Source organism: Sebastes fasciatus, chromosome 2, assembly GCF_043250625.1.
Source record: "Sebastes fasciatus isolate fSebFas1 chromosome 2, fSebFas1.pri, whole genome shotgun sequence".
Taxonomy (NCBI): Eukaryota; Metazoa; Chordata; class Actinopteri; order Perciformes; family Sebastidae; genus Sebastes; species Sebastes fasciatus.
In genome coordinates, this window is record NC_133796.1 from 34,357,823 (window position 1) to 34,381,136 (window position 23,314).

The 23,314-nt window shown below is 40.1% G+C and overlaps 1 protein-coding gene across 1 annotated transcript in view; it reads left to right on the top strand.

Annotated features, from left to right (window-relative positions):
- Positions 1–23,314, top strand: part of itga11a (integrin, alpha 11a) — a 68,365-nt gene that overhangs the window by 37,694 nt on the left and 7,357 nt on the right. Inside the window, exons 12-24 of the mRNA XM_074621370.1 lie at positions 812–960; positions 3,442–3,585; positions 8,644–8,847; positions 11,082–11,212; positions 11,466–11,632; positions 13,425–13,564; positions 14,438–14,548; positions 14,672–14,757; positions 14,855–15,065; positions 16,354–16,452; positions 21,993–22,069; positions 22,321–22,404; positions 22,659–22,749. Of these exons, the coding sequence (XP_074477471.1) occupies positions 812–960; positions 3,442–3,585; positions 8,644–8,847; positions 11,082–11,212; positions 11,466–11,632; positions 13,425–13,564; positions 14,438–14,548; positions 14,672–14,757; positions 14,855–15,065; positions 16,354–16,452; positions 21,993–22,069; positions 22,321–22,404; positions 22,659–22,749 (1,694 nt within the window). The remainder of the gene's footprint in view (positions 1–811; positions 961–3,441; positions 3,586–8,643; positions 8,848–11,081; positions 11,213–11,465; positions 11,633–13,424; positions 13,565–14,437; positions 14,549–14,671; positions 14,758–14,854; positions 15,066–16,353; positions 16,453–21,992; positions 22,070–22,320; positions 22,405–22,658; positions 22,750–23,314) is intronic.

Below are 23,314 nucleotides of genomic sequence, written 5' to 3' on the forward strand. Positions count from 1 at the left end.
AATGGAGTGGAAAAATCATGACTGGATTGTAGTGGTTACGTCTAAATGGGAGAGAAAGTACAATGCTGTCATTGTAATAATGAAGGCTACGCTTGAATACCGTTTATAACATTTGCTCCCACGGCCACCATTCATGTTTACATCCTCTTGTCCGAGTTGAAGACCTGTGGTTTAACACTAACTATATTAGCTGCAACCCATCTCTATAAAGTGTACCCATTGCCCCAGTACTTCCCATCATCCAACCCCATCTCCCTCCACCACCACAGACCTCTGCTTTTACCATCAGCGGTTTGTCTCTGAGCTTATCCACCAGGCTGCCAATGGACGCCATTCTAGACTCAATAGTAATATGAGGTGGAAGCATAATTTTTGGACAGGCAGGGAGAAAGTTAAAGCTGGGAAAAAAAGGGGGTATGGAGATGAGAGATGAAGGTGGAAAAGTATACGGGTAAGTGGAATTTTTAGTGGGAAAAGACGAAATAGAAGAAGAAATCTGAGAAACCTGAGAAACCAGAACATCCAGTTCTGAGTAACTAAACGCAGCTCACGGAGTTCCAACTCCTCAAATTGCAAAGTTTTAAAATTTTTCCTTGAGTCATGCAGAAACCTGCTATGAAATTATACCTAAAGGTCAGGCCCAATCACTCTTGTTACACCTAAACTGTGGAGCAAAGCATAATGCCTCTGGTCTTTATTACAATTTGAAATAATAATTTATAGAACCATAGACAATAGCAGAAACATGTTACTTTGCTCTCTAAAGCTACTTCAAAGGCAGAATTAATGTGTGTGTGTTTTATACAACCAGGTTATACTGTGACGTCCGTGGTGTCGGCCAGAAACGGCCGTCTACTCGTAGCGGGAGCTCCACGATTTAACCACACGGGCAAAGTCATCATCTTCACTCTGAAGAACTCGGGCAACCTCACCATCCTGAACTCCCTCAAAGGCCAGCAGGTACTGTAGCATCCAGAGCATCCTGTAGCACTTCACCTACTTGATAAAAAGTCTATCAGCTGTCGGCCAGTTGCTCACTGATGTAGTCCTCATGTCTGCTTTGGAAGAATGCCCCAGTGCAACACGGAATGTCGTAAAACATTGTTATAAAACACTGATGAAGAGCAGCTTAGTTGGTTATAAGAGTCTTTAAAGGGATAGTTTGGGTGTTATGAAGTGGGGTTGTGTGAGGTACTTATCCATATGACGGTCGGAGCAACTCCAGTTTGGAGAAGCAGACAGGAGGTACCGCACGAGAGCAAAGTAATGTACTGCTGTTGACGGGCCGGGCAGAAAAACCTATTATATATAATATAATATATATATATATATATATATATATAATATAATATTTTCACCATTACCTTGCTGTCAGACAGTTATACAGTCTCCAACGGGGAACTGAAGCTGTTATCTATGCTCTCGCCAAAGCAACCAGACTCCATTGAAAAAAACTGCAATTTTACCTGGAAGAACACGGGAGATGCTACTGCTGCCTTAATCGATTAGTTATCGATCGGGGCAGCAGTAGACCAGCGACTCCTGTGTTCTGTGAGGTAAAATTACAGTTTTTTTCAATGGAGTCTGATGGAGAGTACGGCTTCCATCTACTGTAGGTAATACACTGACTATGGATAAGTACCTCATAAAACTCCACTTCAAAACACCTGAACTATCCCTTTAAAGCTCCTTTGTGTAGATGTATGTGATTATACAGTAACTTCTTACAAATTATTCTCATGTCATAGGTATTTGTAGAAAAATTAAACAATGCCGGTATTGTCTACGTGTTGCTCTCGGCCTGTTAGCAACACACATTGATGTCTGCCACAGTGTTGTTTTTGATACTACCACTGGGGGGCACTAAAGCCTGACCTTTTTGAATTCTATATGTAGTGGCTTTAAATTGATTAGTAGGTAACTCATTAACATTTATAAAAGGTAGAAGTAACTCACAATATGTAGCAAAAAATACATTAATTTTGCAGCAAAATCTATTCTTTCAAATGGAATCGCCGCAATCAGTGGATTTTCTTGCGGGGGCGAAGAAAATATGTGATATTTTTTCTTTGCGTCAAATTGAACTTTGACACACAAATTTGCGTCGTTGATCAAAACAAGCTGTCTTGTCAACGTAGACCTCTGAGGGAGCAGAGACCTGGAGAGCTGGAAATGGAGGAAGCTATTGTAGCTTATTAGCTGTGTTGCACCGTCCACTTTTATTTAACATAGAAACCAGAATCACAACTGGCAGAGTAGGACAATACTTTAACCAGATTTGGGGGATAGATATCATGTATCCAGCATATTCTGTATATTTAACTTTGGAAAGCATTAGAATTATTCCAATTCGTGAACATATAAAATAAGACAAAAAGGTCGGAAAAATGATCATGACATGCAGTATTTTTCAGTGGAAAAGGCCACAAGGATTTTCATTTTGAAATTTAACCCCAATAAAATGACTGTGCTCAACTACTACAGTACAATGACATAAACATAACATACTGCACTGATGGTGCAAGTCGACGTGAAGACAAATTCACTTTGATTTGGTGCTATAAATGATTATTGTTGATGTTATATAATTTTAATTTTAGGACTTTGAGTTTACATCAAATCATCTGTTGGGATTTAATCCCACAATTTGAGTCACTTAAATTTAAAAATAATCATCCTCTCAAGGGGACGTGGTTCTGTGTGTTAATGACCGCTACACTCATAACTGGCAGCTCTTCACAGGCTGCAGGCCTGAAGTGATCCTGCAGCAGCTTACATTGTACCTTGTCAGCAACAGCTCATCCAGAACAGCAGATGTTTTTTTTGCAGGAAACTTTCTTGATCTCACAACTCTTGAGAAAAAGAGCTTTTTTATTATTATAGGCAGATGTTTCTAATCTGAGAACTAATAGATGAGGTTCCGTCCAGTCCCGATGACTGATCCAGTCTGCCTTCGAAAAACTCTCACAGTCTGAGCATCTACAAAATCATTAGGACTCTCACCAGATCCCCATTTGTTTACAATATTCAAGTTCATAAACAACTCCAGATTATCGGTGAATCATCAAACAACATGTGGTTTAACCATAGACTGTATAAGAAGTAGACGTGATCAGCGTGACATCACCCATTGGTTTGTGGACTGCCGTTTTGAATCCTCAAATTCAGCATTTTGGCCGTCGCCCTCTTGTTTTTTTACAACCAAAGTGACACGAGAGGGTGGAGCTAAGTACCACCGAACGCTGAATAAGACATTTTTAGGCGACAAAAATATTACAATCAACTTTCAGACCTGTAGGTAGCCCACTGGGTTTTCTCACTAACAGTGGAGAAGAAGCCAAGAATTGCAGGGAATATCATCACCTAGTTGAATGAATGCTTTTAAAGGATTCAAACTGATGAATAATAAAGATCTTACAATGACATATACATCTGTTTCAGATCGGCTCCTACTACGGCAGTGAGATTGCACCTCTGGATATCGATGGAGACGGTGTAACTGACAACCTTCTGGTGGCGGCGCCCATGTTCTTCAGCGGAGGCTTGGAGAAGGGAAAGGTCTACATCTACAGAGTGACAGAGCTGGTGGGTATAAAGTCTAAAAACAATACATATAAGAAGGACACATACTGGGATTAATTAATTTCTGCCACAGACTTGGGTCAACACCTGTTCAAACTCCAGACTTTCCCAGTACTTTCTTTCCCACCGCCAGAAGTGTCCGGTGACCCTCGCCAAACCAGACTCTGTTGCATTCCTGCTCCACAGTTAACACGCTGACATGCTGCAGGCAGACATTTGACACATGACCTTGTCAAGATCAAATGTGCAGATCAAATGCTGCCATGCCAGCATGCAGACTTTATTAGATGTGTAGAATGAACTCAACAGGAAAGTATTCTGCTGGTCCTAAAGCCATTTCCAGCAAACCATTTGGAGGCGAGAACTTTCTTTAATAGAAGGAAATATCCCGGTGCTCCAGGTCTGTCTTGCTCATTGGAATAATAAATCTCTTCAGCTGTTTTGAATCCATTGAGCAGGCATGGACGAGGCATTTAAATATCTGGTGTGGCCCAAACCACATCACAGGTGGCGGGCCAAGCCTAACAGTCAGAAACTAAACACAAACAGAAAGAAATCACTCTTCACGACAGCAATGCTACATACATGTTCAGGGCCATTAATAATCATGATGTGGTTGATTCAGGTGTTGCTGTCGATGCTGCAGTGATGTTATTCTGGGAAACTATTTAAGGTTGGACACCTTGGTTCAAAAATGCGCTCCTGTGGTTACAGTGAATATTACTCATCCACAATGGGATTCTGCAGACCTGACTCGAATAAGCGTGCTGTAGCACTGAGCATATATGGTGCTATCAATTTTTAGCCATACTAGCAGCGTGGCTTTATTTATGGCAATGCTGGTCAGTCGGTCGGTCCAGACTAAAATATCTCAGCAAAGAAAAATATGTGTTTTTTATATCTGCCTGTAGGACAGCACCTCACTAGAATGGATGGGTGTTATTGAAAAATCTCTGCAAACATTTGATGGATTGCCATGAAATGTTAAAGCAGCTTTAATCAATATTTTTATGTCAACAATGAATCTGAACCTACAGCCTCACTCACAGAGTGCTAGCGTGGCTGTAGACTCTTGTCTTGTTTATGTACCATAAATAACATTCCTGTTTCTCATTCACTTTAACGAGGGCTGGACCCAATTATTCAACTATTTGATTATTCGTTCATTGGGTAGGTATTCAGTTTCCAATTTTGGGATTCAGATATTTGTTTTTTGTGTTTTTTAATCCTCTCGGGATTACAAAAACGCATAAAACACAAAATGCTTCTTATTCAATAACTAATAAAAATACAAACAACAATACTGTAGAATAACAGAATCCTTAAAAATGGACGCCTTTAATTAAACCTAAAGACACGTGTTACAGCGCTATGCTGTCCAACAGAGAAATGTCTGGCTGAGTCCTTCCAGAGTCATGTGATGGAGACGAGCCAAGCCCTCATCGCTGTTGCTAATGTTGAAGTGCAGCCCATGCTAGGTTCAGGCCGAAAGGGCTGAGAGGAAGTGACCGCAGGCTGCATTACGCACACATAATGAGCAGAGACAGCAGGTTCAAAACGCCGCCGTTTAGGTGGAAAGGGCCTGCAAATGTGACTTTGAGGTACGACTGCACTCGCACGTACACAGAGGAATGAGGGGAGGGAATGCTGAGTGCAGACAGAGGCGTGTGTTTGCTGTCCACACGAGGCATTTTTCACAGCAGACATTTTGACTTAGTGGGAAAAGTACAAGTGTAACTAATAACTTTAATGATGGCTCTGTTCTATTCAAGTGTCCCAGTGAGAGTGACAGTAAATCAGCATGCACAACACCTGGATCCTGAAATCAAAGCAGCTAAATGGAATACAGCCATCGTTCATTGAATTATTCATACCTGTGCTTTTCATACTGTCATATGTCAAAAGATGTTCCGTGAAAAAGGTCCATCATGACACAATTTTGTTAGTAAAATAAGGTGTTGGCCTGCTTTTATGACATGAGTCTGTGCTGCCTTCTAACCGAGAGATTAAAGATTTGAATATTCGCTCTCTCCGGAGCCCAAAAAATAGTATTCAGGACAGCTCTAATTTTAACACATTTAATCAGAAATGTCTGTATGGTATAGCTGCAATCAGTTATGGTTAAATTATTTTAAGTACAGGATAAGTACTTCAGGGATAATAACTACAAGTCCAAAGCTAAATGAAGTTGCCTAAAGTCTGGCAGCTGGTCAAAAATAAAATTCCACTCAGTCTGACAAAAAAAGAAGCTGCACTTTTAACTTCCTGCTGAGCCACTGCAGGCTGGTCGTGACCCTTCGTGGCCTCCATATGTTTCAGATTTAAACAGAGCTGAATATATTTCTCCCCGTTTCTCCATCAATCTCCCTCTTTGTCACACATGCACACATCAGGTAGCTACCTTTCCTAAATCAGCTCCCTTCCCATTTATTCAACTGAAATAACAAGTGAGCTCATGTTTCATCCGCCGACCCTAAATTATATTACGGAGCCGGGACGCCAGGTGGAGCAACGATATGCATGACTACTGATGGACTCAAGTATTTGGCTCCATTTTGTCTCCAGTCGGCTAGTTGCGTTCAAAGACAAGGATATTTTCCATCTGACTTTACACTCGCTAAGAATAGAACTTCAAATAAATACGCTTAAGCTATACGGCGGTCTTCAGTTCTTTTACGACCCAGAGGTAAAATTCTTGTTGCCAGATGTTTAAGATATTTGAGTTCAAAAAGGCTGAATTAAAGGATTATGTGGAAAACACAGAAGCGGATACAAACTTTATCTTTCGTTTAATTAGATCGAGAAAATCTTGTTTGTTATTTTTTCCTGTAAAAATTCCAGCATGATTAGTTGACTAAAGATGGTTTTGAGATAATTGAAACAACAAACCCAGCTGGATGGAGGACAGAGAGGACAACAATCTCTTCCTTGATCTTGTTATGAGACATCCGACAGACCATTAGAAGAACAGGTCAGCACTTTGACTGGAAAATTGAACTGTGCCAGAAGACATAGATCTGACATACAGTAGGACCTTCTCTACACTATATGTGCTATTTTAAAAAATGTATCTGTATATATGTTTATAGATGTTTGCATGTAAGGGTGATTTTCCTAGACATTCTAGTTGCCTGTAACATTAACGCCTTAACAGACTTACTTGCTGGTAGTGATATTGATTAGGGATGTAAGAAAATAACGACACACTTGAGTATCGCAATTAGGGCTGTCAGTTGATTAAAATATTTAATCTCAATTAATAGCATTATTGTCCATAGTTAATCATGATTAATTGCAAATTTTTTATCTGATCAAAATGTACCTTAAAGGGAGATTTGTCAAGTATTTAATACTCTTATCAACATGGGAGTGATCAAATATGCTTGCTTTATACAAATGTATGTATATATTTATTATTTGAAGTCAATTAAGAACTCAAAACAATAACAAATATTGTCCAGAAACCCTCACAGATACTGCATTTAGCATAAAAAATATGCTCAAATCATAACATGGCAAACTGCAGCCCAACAGACAACAGCAGCTGTCAGTGTGTCAGTGTGCTGACTTGACTATGACTTGCCCCAAACTGCATGTGATTATGATAAAGCTGGCATGTCTGTAAAGGGGAGACTCGTGGGTACCCATAGAACCCATTTTCATTCACATATCTTGAGGTCAGAGGTCAAGGGGCCCCTTTTGAAAATAGCTATGACAGTTTTTCCTTGCCAAAATTAGCGTACGTTTTGAGTGTTATTTTGCCTCCTTCGCGACAAGCTAGTATGACATGGTTGGTACCAATGGATTCCTTAGATTTTATAGTTTCATATTATGCCAGTATCTTCAAGCCAGTGTCTGGTGTTAAAACGGAGCCCACTACAACCTTTGTGTTAATGCTTTAAAGAAATGAGTGATGTTAAAATTAATTTGCGTTAACGCGTTATTATCATCTTAACTTTTTAACATCTTAAACTTTTTTTACTCAGATTTTATGATACAGTTTTCAGAAAATTTTATTTAAAAATTTGTGATCATGATCATGATATGTATCATATCTTGATTGTAGATTCTTGACAATACACAGCCCAACTATTGATGCATTGACTCAGGCAGTGAGGTAAATGTAAACTCTGTATGTATGTTCTGTCTTTGCTGGAATGTCCTGGCTGGGTTGAGTTTGGAGAGGTTAATGCTTTTTGTTTTCTGACAGTGTGGTTGAGTTTTGGCCAAAAGACCAATTTTCCAAAACACTGGCCACTACATACATGATATATATTCTATACAGTATATAAACATTAAGTATGACGCTGTAGAGAAACTCATAACTGATACTTTGCTGGAAACAGCTCCACAAGAGGGACTAATGAAACTAAGGAAATACACACTCATACTCAGCCAATTCAAAACCCTATCTGGGAGGCCCAAACAAAGGTGAACTATCTGGGTTACTACCCCTAAATGCACCAGTCCAAGATGCACACTGCTGTTGTCTTTGCAGTGGATTGTGGGAAGTGACCTGGCAGGAGACAGTGATAAGCTGATAAGTTCAGTTAAGTTTTTTATGTTGAAAGAACAGATTTAAAGATATTTTTTTTGTTTTTATTTGATACTTCTTGTGGTTTCTAGTTGAGCAAACGTTTGAGTACAATGTCATGATAACGTATTGGTTTATTAGCCACAACAATAGGGTCTAAAATAGTTCCCATGATGCAGCATTTAGTCCCGTTACTCATATATGTGGACACAGTGTCTGGGAGGAGAATCAACCTCTGGAAATACATGAAAGGTTTTTTTCATCTTGTGTTGTGGTTTGAAAATGTTTTTGTTCATTGACCCTGTTTGTTGCAGTTCATTTTTGGGGGGATGAGCAGCCAGAATATAGTAAAAAAAAGAAAAAGAAAAGAAAACTAAACTATCCCGTAAGGGGTGATTACCTTTTCTGAAGTGGGAACCAAAAGGAAACAAATACATTCTCATAGCACTAGACTAAGATGCTTTGTGTAACATATCAAATATTTTTATGATCATACTGATGTCATGATGTTTCCCTTCATCCCTCAGAATCGTTTCATCCTTGAGGGAGCGTTGGAAATCCATAATGGCGGCCAGAACGCTCGCTTTGGCTCATCGCTCGCTCCTGTCCCTGATCTGAACGGTGATGGATTCAATGACCTGGTGGTGGGAGCCCCGCTGGAAGACGACCACAAAGGAGCCATTTACGTTTTCTTCAGCCAGCACAACAGAATAATACGCAAATATAAACAGGTAGGAGGTGTGACATTAAAAGACGATGTCAATGTATTTGCATGTTTTCACCCACTGACTTTAATCACATATTACTGCTAATCATTTTCCAAAGCTTACTATATGATTTTTATTTGATTTACCACCTTCCAGGTAGCCATTCATTTAAGTTCATTTAAAACAAAAAATTAACTTGCAGCTTGAAACTTGCTTCAAGTTTCATTCTAGACTTGTAACAGTTCTGTACCCAGATGTGTGAGGTACTTGGTCCGAAAGGCCAAAGTCAGTCAGAGGCAATCTGTCAGTGACCGTTCTAATTCCCAGGGCGTCAAATACCGAGGCTTTTGGTGCCTTCAAATGGGGTCGTGTTTACGAGATGGGAAGTCGTGTACACGATATGCATGGCGTTCAAGTGGTTAAGTCGTGAAGAACACCGCTGCTAAGCCACGGCAATATGAACGTTACTGTCGGCGTCTAGAAGCCACAGAGGCTAACAGTTTAGCAAGCTAAACTGTTATCCCGTTGGGAATATCAACATTTTCCTCAGACCTATTATAAAATTACCAAGAAAAACAATATACGACTAAAATTACAATATATTCACTTATTATGTACCGAAAAATGAATTTCCATAAGCTCCACCATTTCTCACAATGCCAACAAACACGTCACAAGTCGTGAACTCTGAGCTTTCAGAAACTTTCCACTTACGAAGTCGTGAATACGACATGAGGGGGGACATTCATATGGGCCCAACTCATAAACACGGTAAATACGACCCCATTTGAAGTCACTCACGGCCATTAACGTTCAATACCTACGCACAAGGCACCCCTTAGCGAATAGACACCGGGCGGCGGGAGTACAAGGGAACACAATACCGCTGTTCGTGTCCCATGTGTCACGTTACAATCAGCTGGTCATTCGTGTCCCGTGTTCACAACTTTCAATGTCATTTTCACTGTACAAACGTAGTAGTTTTAGGCCCAACCATGTAGTTATTTCCTAAACCTAACTATAGTGTTTTTGTTGGCTAATCCTAAAGTGACATAGCGGCGGTATGTGACAAACTGGGATGAGAATGTGTTGTCATTAAGGGCAAAAAAAAACAGACAAAGAGCAAGAGGGCCAGCAGGAAACAGGCTGTAGTCATGAACAGACAGGCAGGTGAGTAGAACACTAGGTGAATATGAGGGAACGAGGGTCAGGTGTGCAGGTGGGTGATTGCGGGAACACACTGAGAGCAGCTACTAGATTGGTGGACATTATCAGGCTCTGCAATAACAGGAGACTGTCAGACACGAAAAACTGACAGAATGTGCAAAATAAGTTCATCTGAGGCAGCCTACTTTAAGCGACAACACTGATTTGATAAACAGAAGCATCATTGGAGCACTGTTGAGGCCAGCTCAGCTGTGATTTGTAGCGCGTCACGCAGCGACAAGTGTCGTGCGGCAGTTTGTAGCTTCATGTCACCGGCTTCCATTGAAAATGACTTTAAGCCTGTTGCTGTGTCACTTGTAGTGTGAACTGTATATATATAAAATAATTTAGAGTGTGTATAATCCACGTTATCAATATTTGATTTTTAAATTAGTTATCGTCAGTACCGGTATATCGCGACACCCCTGAAGCTGCCTTCACATGATAAGACATTTGCTCTTCACTCACCGCGAGGTAGGGTGCACAGCCTTGCAGAGGCGGCAGGTAAAATACTGAATGTCACCAAAAAGAGCACAAGGAACGCCATTCACTGTTTCTAGGCAACAACAACAGTTGCAGCTGTTATCTCATTAGTTGCACTTTGAAAAGTCCGCGGCAACTGAGGTCAAAGTTGAAATAATGGGAACTTTGAGTGCAGCGCTTGGTGGTCTTTTCGAGCGGTGTGCCACGCCAGGGGTAGCGCTCCTGCCTAGAGGAGCGGCATCGTTCTCCCCGTAGGAAAACAATGGCACAGCCAGCGCAGAACGACTTTACCGCTGATCATGTGTAGCTGCCTCAAGTAGCACTGAGAGAATATATTTCAAGAAATACTATTTTGGAGAGATGAAAGAACCTTTTTTTTTATTTTTGAGTGAATTCTTTTTAAATGTATATTTTACTATCATGGCTTTAAATCTGCATACTGTATTTCAACTGCACAGTTTAATTACACACGACTGCTCCAACAATGATTTCATCCAAACATTGTAAATTGTGGTTGTTGTCGTAATGATCCTTGTTTGCTCAGATCTCTTCTTCTGTCTGTTCCTCAGAGGATAGCAGCAGTAGATTTGGCTCCCGGCCTGCTCTACTTTGGCCGCAGTATTCATGGAACGATGGACATGAACAATGATGGGTTAGTGGACCTGGCAGTAGGTTCCCTCGGCGCTGCTGTTCTCCTTTGGTTAGTATTTCACCCAGTAAATTATACTGTTGTCAAATATATAAAGGACACTTATTGCCGTTATTTCTGCAAAAGTACGAGGCGGGCTCAGCTCTAAAAATACATTTCATCAGTTACTTTAAAGACATCCATCTTATCCCTGCCTCGCTCTTACATTTACTGCTAATAGAGAGTTTTATGTACGCCTTCAGAAAGAATAATAATTTCAAAAATATTATTGAGTCTCACGGGTAACACTGTTATACCCTCACAGGTCACAGAGTGTCATCCGGATCTATACCACCATCAGGTTTGAGCCCAGTAAGGTCAACATCTTCGTGAAGGACTGTCAGCGAGGTGGCAAAGACGTGACCTGCATGTCAGCCATTGTATGTTTCAACATCACCGCCAGGACGGCCATTCCTCCCACACAGGAAATTGGTAAGCCAGCAAAAATAATCCACTTCTGTGGAAGCATCTCGGTAAATCTTCCAAGTTCCTCCCCTTTGTCTTGGCCTGATGTTTGGCATCTTCCAGCGGTTAATAAAACCCTATCTCTTCTATTAGTAATGCAGAACCTTTTACTTATTGCACAACCTATGAAATCTACACACAAATAATAAGGCTTAAGAAAGAAAAACATAATTTCTGGGACAGAAAGATGCTGACAGAGCCAGCTGTGTTGTCAAACCTCTGGATATTGTCAAACCTCTAACAGATAATTTTTACCGATACGCTTGAGCAGAGAAATTTATATTTTGGATCTGTAGTTGTAGTTCAGCTGCTGTTTGGATTGTGATACATGACAGGATGAAACACGGCTGACTTTAAGTGAGAAGAGGCACTCAGCTCTCTGGATGTGTCCTTCATGTCCTCCTGGCTCTGATAGACTTACAGCACACGGCTTCCTGTATGTATGTACAGTATGATGGCTCCTTCCATTCAGAGTGGCGCCAAAGCGAAACGTTTCTTTACTAGCAGTAAGAGATTCTGATCTCACTGCTGTTCTCTGCCAAAGATAATGCTGCTGCCTCCAAAACGGGTGTATCTGAACCACACTGGTGCTGTCAAATGTTCATTTTATTGTGTGAATGCTGGTTGGAATGTAAGTTTATCTCTTTTTAAAAAATGAGATCTGTTTCTAGTAGTTTGGCGATGGTAACAACTTAATCCGATAGTAGCCCACCTGCGTGTAGCCGCCGGGTTTCTCTGCTCACAATTTGTTTTCAGAGATACGATGGCGGCGTTCGGTTTCACTGTGTATCAGGGGGGAGGAAGCAGAGGTGCGGGGGAGCGTGTTCTGAGTTAACCTCTCGAACCCCCGACATCTTTATCAAATCTATCAGTCGTGCCAAAACAAAGTAGAGCGAGACTTATCTTGTCTTCGCTGGTTACATACTGTGGAACACGTTTATTTAATTTTCCCCTCATTGTCGTGTCTGGCTAGTAATGCATGGCAGATGTGCTGGTGTTTGTGAGTTCGCTGTGGTCTGTTTGCACAAAATGGAACTATTTTTTTTCTGTCCCAGTCTAGTTAATCTTATTTATGCAAATATGTATTTACAGTATTTTAGAGGAAAGACTCAACCAACTACTTTTTAGATGTCTTTTTTGGGGGATTTGAGGTAATTCACTGATGACGAATGCTGTTGTGAGGCCAAATAGATAAAAAATCCAAGATAAAAGTTTAATCATTTATAAATTAGAGTTTCTCTAATCAGAAGGACACACACATTGTTGCATAATAGTTGATACTGCTATTTGTAATGTGGTGAAAAGTGGAGAAAAGCTTCCAATTTAGTCTCCATTATGTGTAAGATTTCTCCCTCTCTCTAATTCTCTAGTTGACCCCAAACCCAACTCATGCACTAGTTCACCCTGAGCACATTTTTCCTCATACCATGAAAACACGAGGCAATAAATGGAAAGCCTTTTAAACAATGTGGCTTGGAAATGACCCACTACTGAAGCCTGAGGGTTTGGATTCTTGTATATGTTGGTCACACATCCATCAGAGTCAAGCTAGTATTGCATCGCATTGCTAGAGTGATGTCATTTACCAAAGCAGCCTGATGCCGCCATTTGTCAATTAGTCTGCACTAACCTAAGTAAGAACAGAAGCCCGTCTATCTATCTATCTATCAATCATAGAAACATTTAACACAAATAGAATAAGATCTTTTACGATTTCACATAGAAGTATAATTTCTTAACTCTTCCTTTGACCCACCAGGGATCAAATATAATGTCTCCATTGCGGAGAGACGTTTCAATCCTCGGGCCATACTGGACAACCCCAACAAGCTGCAGCCTCAGAACCTGACCGTGTTTCCTGGAGAGGAGACCTGCGAACACATCTACTTCCACGTCATGGTGAGGCAAATGATGAGCGAGCAATGAGAGAATTGGCTTTAAAATGTTTTTATTTTTTTTTATTTTATTTGTTTGTTAAGTTTTATCTGTAAATTAATAATTCATCCAAGACTGTTGTATCCCAGTGTTTTACTTTATGTATTAGGGCACAATGCATCTAAATTTTATCAAAATTGCAATATGGCCAACTGCAATTTTCAAATCGCAGGAGGCACAATATTTGTTTAAAGTTGAATTGTGTGTCAAAATACCATTTTAAATTAAATATTGTGGTGCTGCAGAGATGTCCTGGCCTAACACTACACATCCCCATGGTACAGATCCCCACGAAAAATCACACCATATCCATTTAAATCGTTTTTTGTTTTTTTTATGAAAATGAGAATAATGATGTAAAAGTTATCTTTGCCTCTAATATTGCAAATCATATCGCAATTAGATATTTTTTCAAAGAAAAGAAAAATCCCTCAGCCCTACTGTATATCACTATATAGGTGAGATGGCTGAAAGATAAATATATTACGGTGAATACAGGTATATTCAGACAGACAGGATGAGAAAAATAATGTATTTTCTGAACATGAAAGCATGTAAACATGTCGTAGTTGTTGTAGTAGAAACCCAAAATACAAGTATGAACCTCGAAATGAGCACATGTCCCCTTTAAAACGTCATTATTGATATTGGTCTCCCACATTGGTCAAAACCAACGCACACTGCACATTAAAATGAGATCATAATCATATATTTTGATCTTTTGATACATTTATGTAAACTTTTTAAAAGCAACACATATTTGAGTGCCATAGATAAAGTGCCACGATAAATGAGTAAATCCACAGGCTAATCTTTGGACTTAATGTTCTGTATTAGGAGACCACAGACTACGCACGACCCATAGTGTTTTCTGCACAAGTGGGGCTACAAGATCCGGCCCAAGCACCAGTACTAGATGACAGCTGGCCCACTGTTGTGAGGACTGAGGTGAGAGACAATCTGACATCTTAGCCTGTCTTTGCTTTCACGTTATTAGAATGATCATTTGACTCTATTAAAGCACACATGGGAAGGAAAGGATTAGTAGTTTCTTCATGTCTCTTTGTCCAGCTGCCCTTCTGGAACGGTTGTGACGAGGACGACCGCTGCATGCCTGACCTGGCTCTGCAGAGTATGACCGACCTGATGAGTCAAAAGTAAGTTACACACATCACAATACACATTCACACACCCAGGTAAAACTACTCCTCAGCTGCTCTGTTACTTATGATTTCACTTGTCTATCCCTCCCAGTCAGTTCTGTGCGCAGCCTGTACAGTCTCGCGGTGCTTTCTGCCGCCATCTGAGTGAAGGAGGGGCCGAGGGATCTCTGCGGGTTCTGGAGGCAAACCGGAGGAGGATGGTGGTGGACGTCCGATTGGAGAACAAAGGAGAGAACGCCTACCATGCTCGCCTAAATATCACCTACACACCCAATCTACGCTTCTCTAGCCTCATAGTCAAGGTATATTATCATCAGCTAAACTCATTGGGTTCATGATTAGAACATATTTTCTTAAATTGTGTGAAATTGTCTAAAGTATTCTGAAGAGTCTTAGTTTTAACCAGCAGATGAGATGAGATAAATGCTGCATTTAAGCTACCAGTACTAGAGTATACTGTATTTATATATTAGAAAAACAGGATAACACTTTAATTTAATGCATTATAAACATAGTATAATGAATTATAATCTGCTTATAGCACTGTATAATTATAGTTATAAACACTCATACATATCTATAATGTTTTATAACAATAATCATAGCACATTATAAAGCATTTTATAATGACTTATACTCATAATTGCTGGTCACTCATTTTAGATTCAATGACCACTACCAGCTTGTACTGTAATGTATTATATCTGCATATACCCCATGAATTTCATTACTTCACTTAAAGCACCCAATGACCATTAAGAGTCATTTATAATCACATTATAATGCATTTTTAAAATATGATAATGTATTACAACTATGGGAATTATAATCCTATAAACTATGATCCTTGCAACAACAAAACAAATCAGTGAGTGAGCAGCAATTATGAAGTATTATGATACTTGACCTTATAAATCATTAGAAAATGCTATATAATGTGTTATGATTATTGTCATGAAGCATAAAGGATAGTTATAAGTGCTTAAAACTATGATTATACAGAGACATAAGAAGATATAAAGCATTATAGATTCTATTTGATTTGTATTATTATTGTCATGCATAAATAATATGCCCAGCCCAAACAGGCTTACAAGACACCATTATTTAGAAAATAAAAAAGAGACAGAAACAAGAGCAGCAACATAAATTACAAATAATACTAAACAAATAAACCATCCTGGTGTTTTTTCCAAACTTTAGAAACAAAAGTTAGCCAACTTATAAGTATTAAAATGAAATTTCCAATCCATTCTGTCATCGTCAGTGCACCTAAACATTTCTGGATTTTGAAATTTAATTTAAAATAGATATTCTTAACTCATCATAGTATGAACAATACAATGTGATTCATTTTCAACTTCTCCTAATAAGCATAATTCACACAACCTGTTGTTTTTAAATCTGCCATCTTCAAGGGTTAGAGGAAGGATTCCTGTTCTCAACTGTGCATCTAAAGACTTTTGACTCCTTGATAAATTAGCTGGAACATTAGATTCATACTTATAATATATAAGTATGTTTATAATGCATTATAGACATGGGCATCATAGAGAGTGTCACCAAAAGTTGTTGTCATTTTTGCTCCAGGACAACTCTGACATCAAAATCGAGTGTTTCGTTGAAGACAAACTGAGGAATGAGAAGCTCTGCAACGTCAGCGCTCCGTTCATGAGGGCCAAAACTCAGGTGAGATGTCACACTCTGAATCAATGAAATTATTATTAACCTTTTTTAATGCCAAAAATGTGACTGTGGAGTTTGTTCATGATTTGCTGTTAGGCCATCCACATTGAGACTTAACTGGCTATATGTTTTGATGTTGTTTTGTGAAAACAGTCAAATCAAAACTGATGGATTGGCAGATTTGCAGGTTCTGCACTAGTTCGAGAGCATTTTATTTTATTATGTCTGTCATTTTGATCCTGGGTATTTTAAGTCCAAGAAAGTCATATGTTTTAGGTGAGAATCATCATCTCTGTATTTATCTGACTGAATGGGAAGCAGATGTAGAAGTTGATCTTTCCAACCATAAGTAATTCATTCATGTTGGAGTTTTCATACTGATTCCCAAATATGATAAAAAAAAAAAAATCAATTTAGGTGGTGGCACTTCTGACTGAAATAAAAATCTGGATCCATGTCTGCGTCGCCGTCAGAGCGACCTCACAGCCCACACTGTGCTGCTAAAACATCGACGTGGGCCATATTAGATCCGAGGGGGCCCAAAACACATGCTGCAGGCTTCAGATGACCACGGCAGACCACACTGTTAATGTAAAACCCACAAGCCAACCAGAAGAGCCCAGTTTAGTTCTGGTCTGTGAGATCCCTTCTTTCTATAGTCTGACATGAAAGTCGACAGTGTTGACACTAAAACATGCCCTCCTGTATTTAACTTTCTAACTATAACCAATGTGAGTAGGAAGCAACTGTAATATAGATTTAATCTTAAACATTTCCTTATTATGACATCAGCTTTAAAAAGCTTCCGTGGCTTATCAAGACAAAACAGCCCATTAGAGGTTAACATCAACATCCTTATCTTAACTTATATCCTGTGACTCAACATTATTTACAGTTCTGTGCATAAAGGATGGTCCCCCCAAAGCGCATTAGGATGTTTAATACTTTGTGTAGTTTCCCAGACCAGTCACATGCTCTTAAACCTGAAGACCTTAAAGTTCAAGTTACTAAGCAGAAAGTGCAAAAGGGGACTGTGTTAATCAAAGTAGAAAAACAAAATGTTTTCATCAACCACAGAAATCAAGAAGGCTGCACATTCATGTTTTGCTGATTGCTCTATGCACCCACCTACCTTTGATGAATGAACAAACTTTATTCATACATTTTAACATTTAAAGTTAATAGAAAACAAACATCCTAACTAAACTAAACCTGTGTCAAGAATTTGATGTGATCCAGAAAGTCTTCCAGATTGTGTAAAATGTTTCTAGTGAGTCTTGTTGCTCACACAGTTGTCTGAAAGTGACTTTGCATGTTTTGAAAGCATTTTCTTCAAGTTTAAAGTAACTGTTCCTTATTCTGACCTCAAAATCAGTCAAGCAATACCATCTTCCTCTGTACCATAGACTGTATATAAGAAGTGGACGTAGTCACCCATTGGTTTGTGGTTTACAGTTTTGAAGTCTCGAGTTCGGCATTTTGGCCGTCGCCATCTTGTTTTTTTGCAACCAGAAGTGACACGAGAGGGTGGAGCTAAGTACAACCAAAAATGTTATAATTAACTTTCATGAACAGAAAACACACTGTGAAAGGGTTAAAGTTGTAAGATGAAAACACGGACAACTCCCAGACCGGACAACGCCGTGGTAGCGACCTGTCAATCACACGGTAGCCACGCCCTAAAGCATCCCCTGCTTTAGGGTCTATTTGACTCTAAATGGGACCATAATTTACTAAATGAACATCATGCTGTATTGAAGAAGACTTGAAACTAGCGATTGAGACCATAAACTCATGTTTACAATGTTTACTGAGGTAATAAATCAAGTGAGAAGTAGGCTCATTTTCTCATAGACTTCTATACAATCAGACTTCTTTTTGCAACCAGAGGAGTCGCCCCCTGCTGGCTAATAGAAAGAATGCAAGTTTAAGGCTCTTCAGCATTGGCTTCACTTCTGACACCCGGAGGTTGCCCACAGGTCTATACACCATAACAATTTTAATTAGCATCCCATTTGGTTGTAATTACATTATTATCAAGATCTCAGTAACATGGTAAATAGAACAGAACACTTTCTTCACTTTCATCCATTCAGAACATTTTCTCTCCACTTCAGCCTGGTGCACCAGGTGAAACTGAGAGTGAAAAAGATACTGAGAGTTGTTTTTTTCTCATCTGTTACTGATTCTCACGTTCAATTCTGCTGTTTCCAAGCCTTTCCACAGGCTTGTAATGTCAACGATATTTATGAGACTTCAGTGTCTTTTACAGCAAGGCATCAAGTTTTATTTTTACGAGGGTGATGTTTGAATTAACTTTGTTAGGGATGACACTGATAGTACATCGCACGGCGTAATTAAAAGCTATTAAACAGCGAGCAGATTATACGTAAGCCATGTTTTCCATTGATGTCTGAAGAAAAAGTCTTTCTTACTGATACAAAATCTGCTGACAAATTCTGCAGGAATGAAGTAATGAAGGTGATCGAAAGAGTTCATGAAATGTCCTAACCAACGTCATTATCAAAAACAATAGTCGTCTCCGGGGCAACGCAAATATCACTGCATTTCTCTGTAACGTTCCCCAACAACTGAACCAAGATGACTCCGGGTCCGAGTGATTCATACCAACTCATTCAGCCTGAACAGCGTCCAGAGCCACAAGGCTTTTAAAAATGTGGCACAGAGTTAAACAAGGCTGATTGTACGCCGGTGCTGCTGCCAAGCCTGCCCACACCGCTGTTTAGCTGAGGGAAAGTATAGGAACCTCGGGGCAAGCGTTTTAAAACAGCCAGTTATCACTCTTGTTTTGACTTTTCCGGTTGCTTTTGACCTGTAAAACTAGCATGTAAACTTTACTACTACTGCTGCAGCAAAGTGAGGTCTAAATTAAAAGTTCAAACCGCGGTGGTGACAAATGTGTTTGTTTCTTGTGGGCGTACGCAGAAACAGGGAACAGTAGTTATTGCAAATTAAATGCTTGCTGAGTGACAGTGAATGTGGACTACATCCACCAGAGGAGGAAGGGGAGCTTCATGCTCTGTCTGAATTTCCATGTTCAGCTATGCTGGCGCACGAACATCCTCTAGCCACGAACCATCATGTCTTCCAAACCCATATACCACCACCATGCATGTGTGTGTCTGCGCATTCTTATGTGTGTGTGTGTTTTCATCTAAACTTCTTCTAAATCACCGTCAACATAGATTCATCCAATTATTCTGAAAACATGAACCTTTCTTTTCTAGGATATTCATAACAAAGACAAAAACAAGGGATCATTTTCCACTAATGGGATATGATTATATGAAAATAGGCTGTGGTGGAAGAAGTATTTAGATCCTTTATTTAAAGGAACAGTGTGTAACATTTCAGGGGATCTATGGAATATAGTAATAATAAGTATGTTTTCTTTAGTGTATAATCACCTGAATATAAGAGTCACTACCTTAGAAAGACCAGTATATATCTACATAGAGAGTGGGTCCTCTTCACAGAGCCGGCTGCCATGTTTCTACAGTAGCCCAGAACGGACAAACCAAACACTGGCTCTAGAGAGGGACATTCACGTTTTCGCGTCGGTTATCGTAGTTCTCCCACACATTTGGCACATGGGAGAAGTTTCAGTTGGTTGCAGTCTGTAACCTCACCGCATCTTTAAATAAAACTATCAATTAAGGCTGTCAGTGTTAACGCAAATTGTTTTAACGCCTCTAATTTATTTAACGCATTAACGCAACTTCCGATATTTTTGGTTGTAGCGGGTTCAGCTTTTAAAGCTAGAGTTAAGATACTGGTATTACATGAAACTAGAAAAACCTAAGGAATCCACTGGTATCAACCATGTCATACTAGCTTGTCGAGTAGGAGGTTAAATAACGTTCCAAACTTGCGCTAAATTTTGGTGAGGAAAAACTGGCAAGGCCATTTTCAAAGGGGTCCCTTGACCTCTGACCTCAAGATATGTGAATGAAAATGGGTTCTCTGGGTACCCACGAGTCTCCCCTTTACAGACATGCCCACTTTATGATAATCACAGGCAGTTTGGGGCAAGTCATAGTCAAGTCAGCACACTGACACACTGACTCTGTTGTTGCCTGTAGGGCTTCTTAGAGTTTGCCATGTTATGATTTGAGCATATTTTTTTATGCTAAATGCAGTACCTGTGAGGGTTTCTGGACAAGTTTTGTCATTGTTTTGTGTTGTTAATTGATTTCCAATAATAAATATATACATACATTTGCATAAAGCAGAATATTTGCCCACTCCCATGTTGATAAGAGTATTAAATACTTGACAAATCTCTCTCTAACATGTAGTAGAGTACAATTATAAAGTAACAGAAAATGGAAATCCTAAAGTACAAGTGCCTCAAACTGTACTTGAGTATGGTATTTGAGCAAATGTACTCCACCACTGAAAATAGGTCTTCGCTTTTATATATACAGTATATGTGCTAAACTTTATGCATTCCTCTTTGGTCAGACGGAGTCCGTCAGGATTTCATTACGGCATGGAGGACTGTAAACAATGCTCGTCAATCAATCGTCCTCTCCTCTCATCTCCTCTCTCCCCTGCCTTCTCCTCTCCCCTCCCTTCTCCTCTCCTCTCCTCTCCTCTCCTCTCCTCTCCTCTCCTCTCCTCTCCTCTCCTCTCCTCTCCTCTCCTCTCCTCTCCTCTCCTCTCCTCTCGTCTCCTCTCCTCTCCTCTCCTCTCCTCTGCTCTCCTCTCCTCTGCTCTCCCCTCCCTTCTCCTCTCCTCCCCTCTCCTCCCCTCTACTCTCCTCTCCTCCCCTCTCCTCTCCTCTCCTCTCCTCTCCCCTCTCCTCTCCTCTCCTCCCCTCTCCTCTCCTCTCCTCCCCTCTCCTCCCCTCTCCTCTTCTCTCCTCTTTCCTCTCCTCTCCTCTCCTCTCCTCCCCTCTCCTCTTCTCTCCTCTCCTCTCCTCTCCTCTCCTCTCCTCTCCTCTCCTCTCCTCTCCTCTCCTCTTCTCTCCTCTCCTCTCCTCTCCCCTCTCCTCTCCTCTCCTCTCCTCTCCTCCCGTCTCCTCTTCTCTCCTCTCTCCTCTCCTCTCCTCCTTCTGTTTTTGTTTGGACTCCTGTAATGATTTCCATTTTCTTACACACCCATTGTCTCTCCTGTTTCTGTCTGTCTCCTCTCTTTTCTGCCTCTGGGCTCACATTTTGCCCTGAATCTGACTCTCACTCGTAGTTGTATATATACTGTATGTGTGTATGTGCGTGCGTGCGTGCATGTGTAGTCATGTCAGTCTGTATTTCCTACTTTGTCTTCAACTGAGGGGGAAATTCCCTGGTTTTCTTTAAGCAGCACCGACTGTTCGGCCGGCTGCCTGAGGTCAAAGCCCGCTACTTACAGCAGGTTATTGCAGGCTTTACTCCTTAATCCATAATGCAGGGCCTGTACTGTAAACGGCAGCATATTGAATCAAAAGAAGCTTCTGATCTTTGCATTCAGTGTTTTTGTTGTAAAAATGTAATGATGATAAACTGGTGAAACTGATTTATTTTGTTTTCTCCTCTGTGTAGGTATCATTTCGTCTTGAGTTTGAGTTCAGTCGTACCGTCTTCCTCCATCACGTCAGGGTTATCCTGGAAGCCAGAAGGTGAGAACCTTTATCAGTATTTTATAATGATTGACATAGAAATACATCTCCTGTTTGCATGGAGAGAAGTCCTAACTGATGCTAACGATCAACAAATCTAAAAAAAACACACCGTATATATCATGTGGCAAACTCGAGATAGAGATGAAAAGCTGCAATTGAGCTACAAGGATAAATATTTCATCTGGTGTGTCCCGCTGTAACATCATCGCTCACGTTCTTTGAATACTTTTGTCTCGTTCTCTCAACAGCGATGGCGAGGAAACGAGCACAGCTGACAATTTCAATGATATCTATTATTCGCTGAAATACGAGGCAGACCTTCTCTTCACCAGGTTTGTCAGTTTCTCAATGTCTTACCAGACAATGCATGTTGCTGAAGCTTTCGAGTTGATGGAGCAATTAACTTGGGTGTGCAAGTAACTGGAACAATGTAATGCTATATTATTCCAGATGCCATTGAATCAGTGAACATAAGGACTAAGGGGACTTTGCCATCATGTATTCAACCTGACAACATATGCAGATGAATGGAAGATGATAGCTCTCTCACATATTACTTGTTTGTGTTTATTCTGTGTTTCAAAAGGGATTCAAATCCGACTCGATATGACATCAAATCAGAGCTGTCACTGGAGGAGCCCGGCGTCATCGGTCCTCCTTTCAACTTCACTTTCCAGGTAAGAGCCAAAAGCATCAACATCACCATCACTTCAGTTTACTGTATACAGGAAAAACACTGCTTGGAAATCCATCCATCCATCCATCCATTAGCTATCTATTTCCAATTATAGCATTTAAAAATGTATGTGAAGGGTTTGGAGACTAATTCAATTGGAGTTTGATATTGCTTCTGCAGCTAGATCCATGTCCTCCTCTCTGTCTTCCTTGGCATGTGAACCTGTAGGGTGCTTTAACGTTTGCGTGTACGTTGTTTGAACAGTCTACTGTGAGTTTGTTTTATGTGTTTTAATTATTTTAAAGGAGACATAAGATGCTCATTTCCAGGTGCAAACTTGTATTTTGGGTTTCTACTAGAATATGTTTACATGCTTTAATGTTCAAAAAACTAATTATTTTTCTCCTACTGTCTGTCTGAATATACTGTACCTATATTCACCCTCTGTCTGAAACACTCCGTTTCTTTTGCCTGTCTCTTTAAGACCCCCTCCTGAAATAGCCCAGCTTGGAAGTAATTTACATTGTTATGCCTCCTTACCGGTGACAACAGTTTTGGGGTTGTCC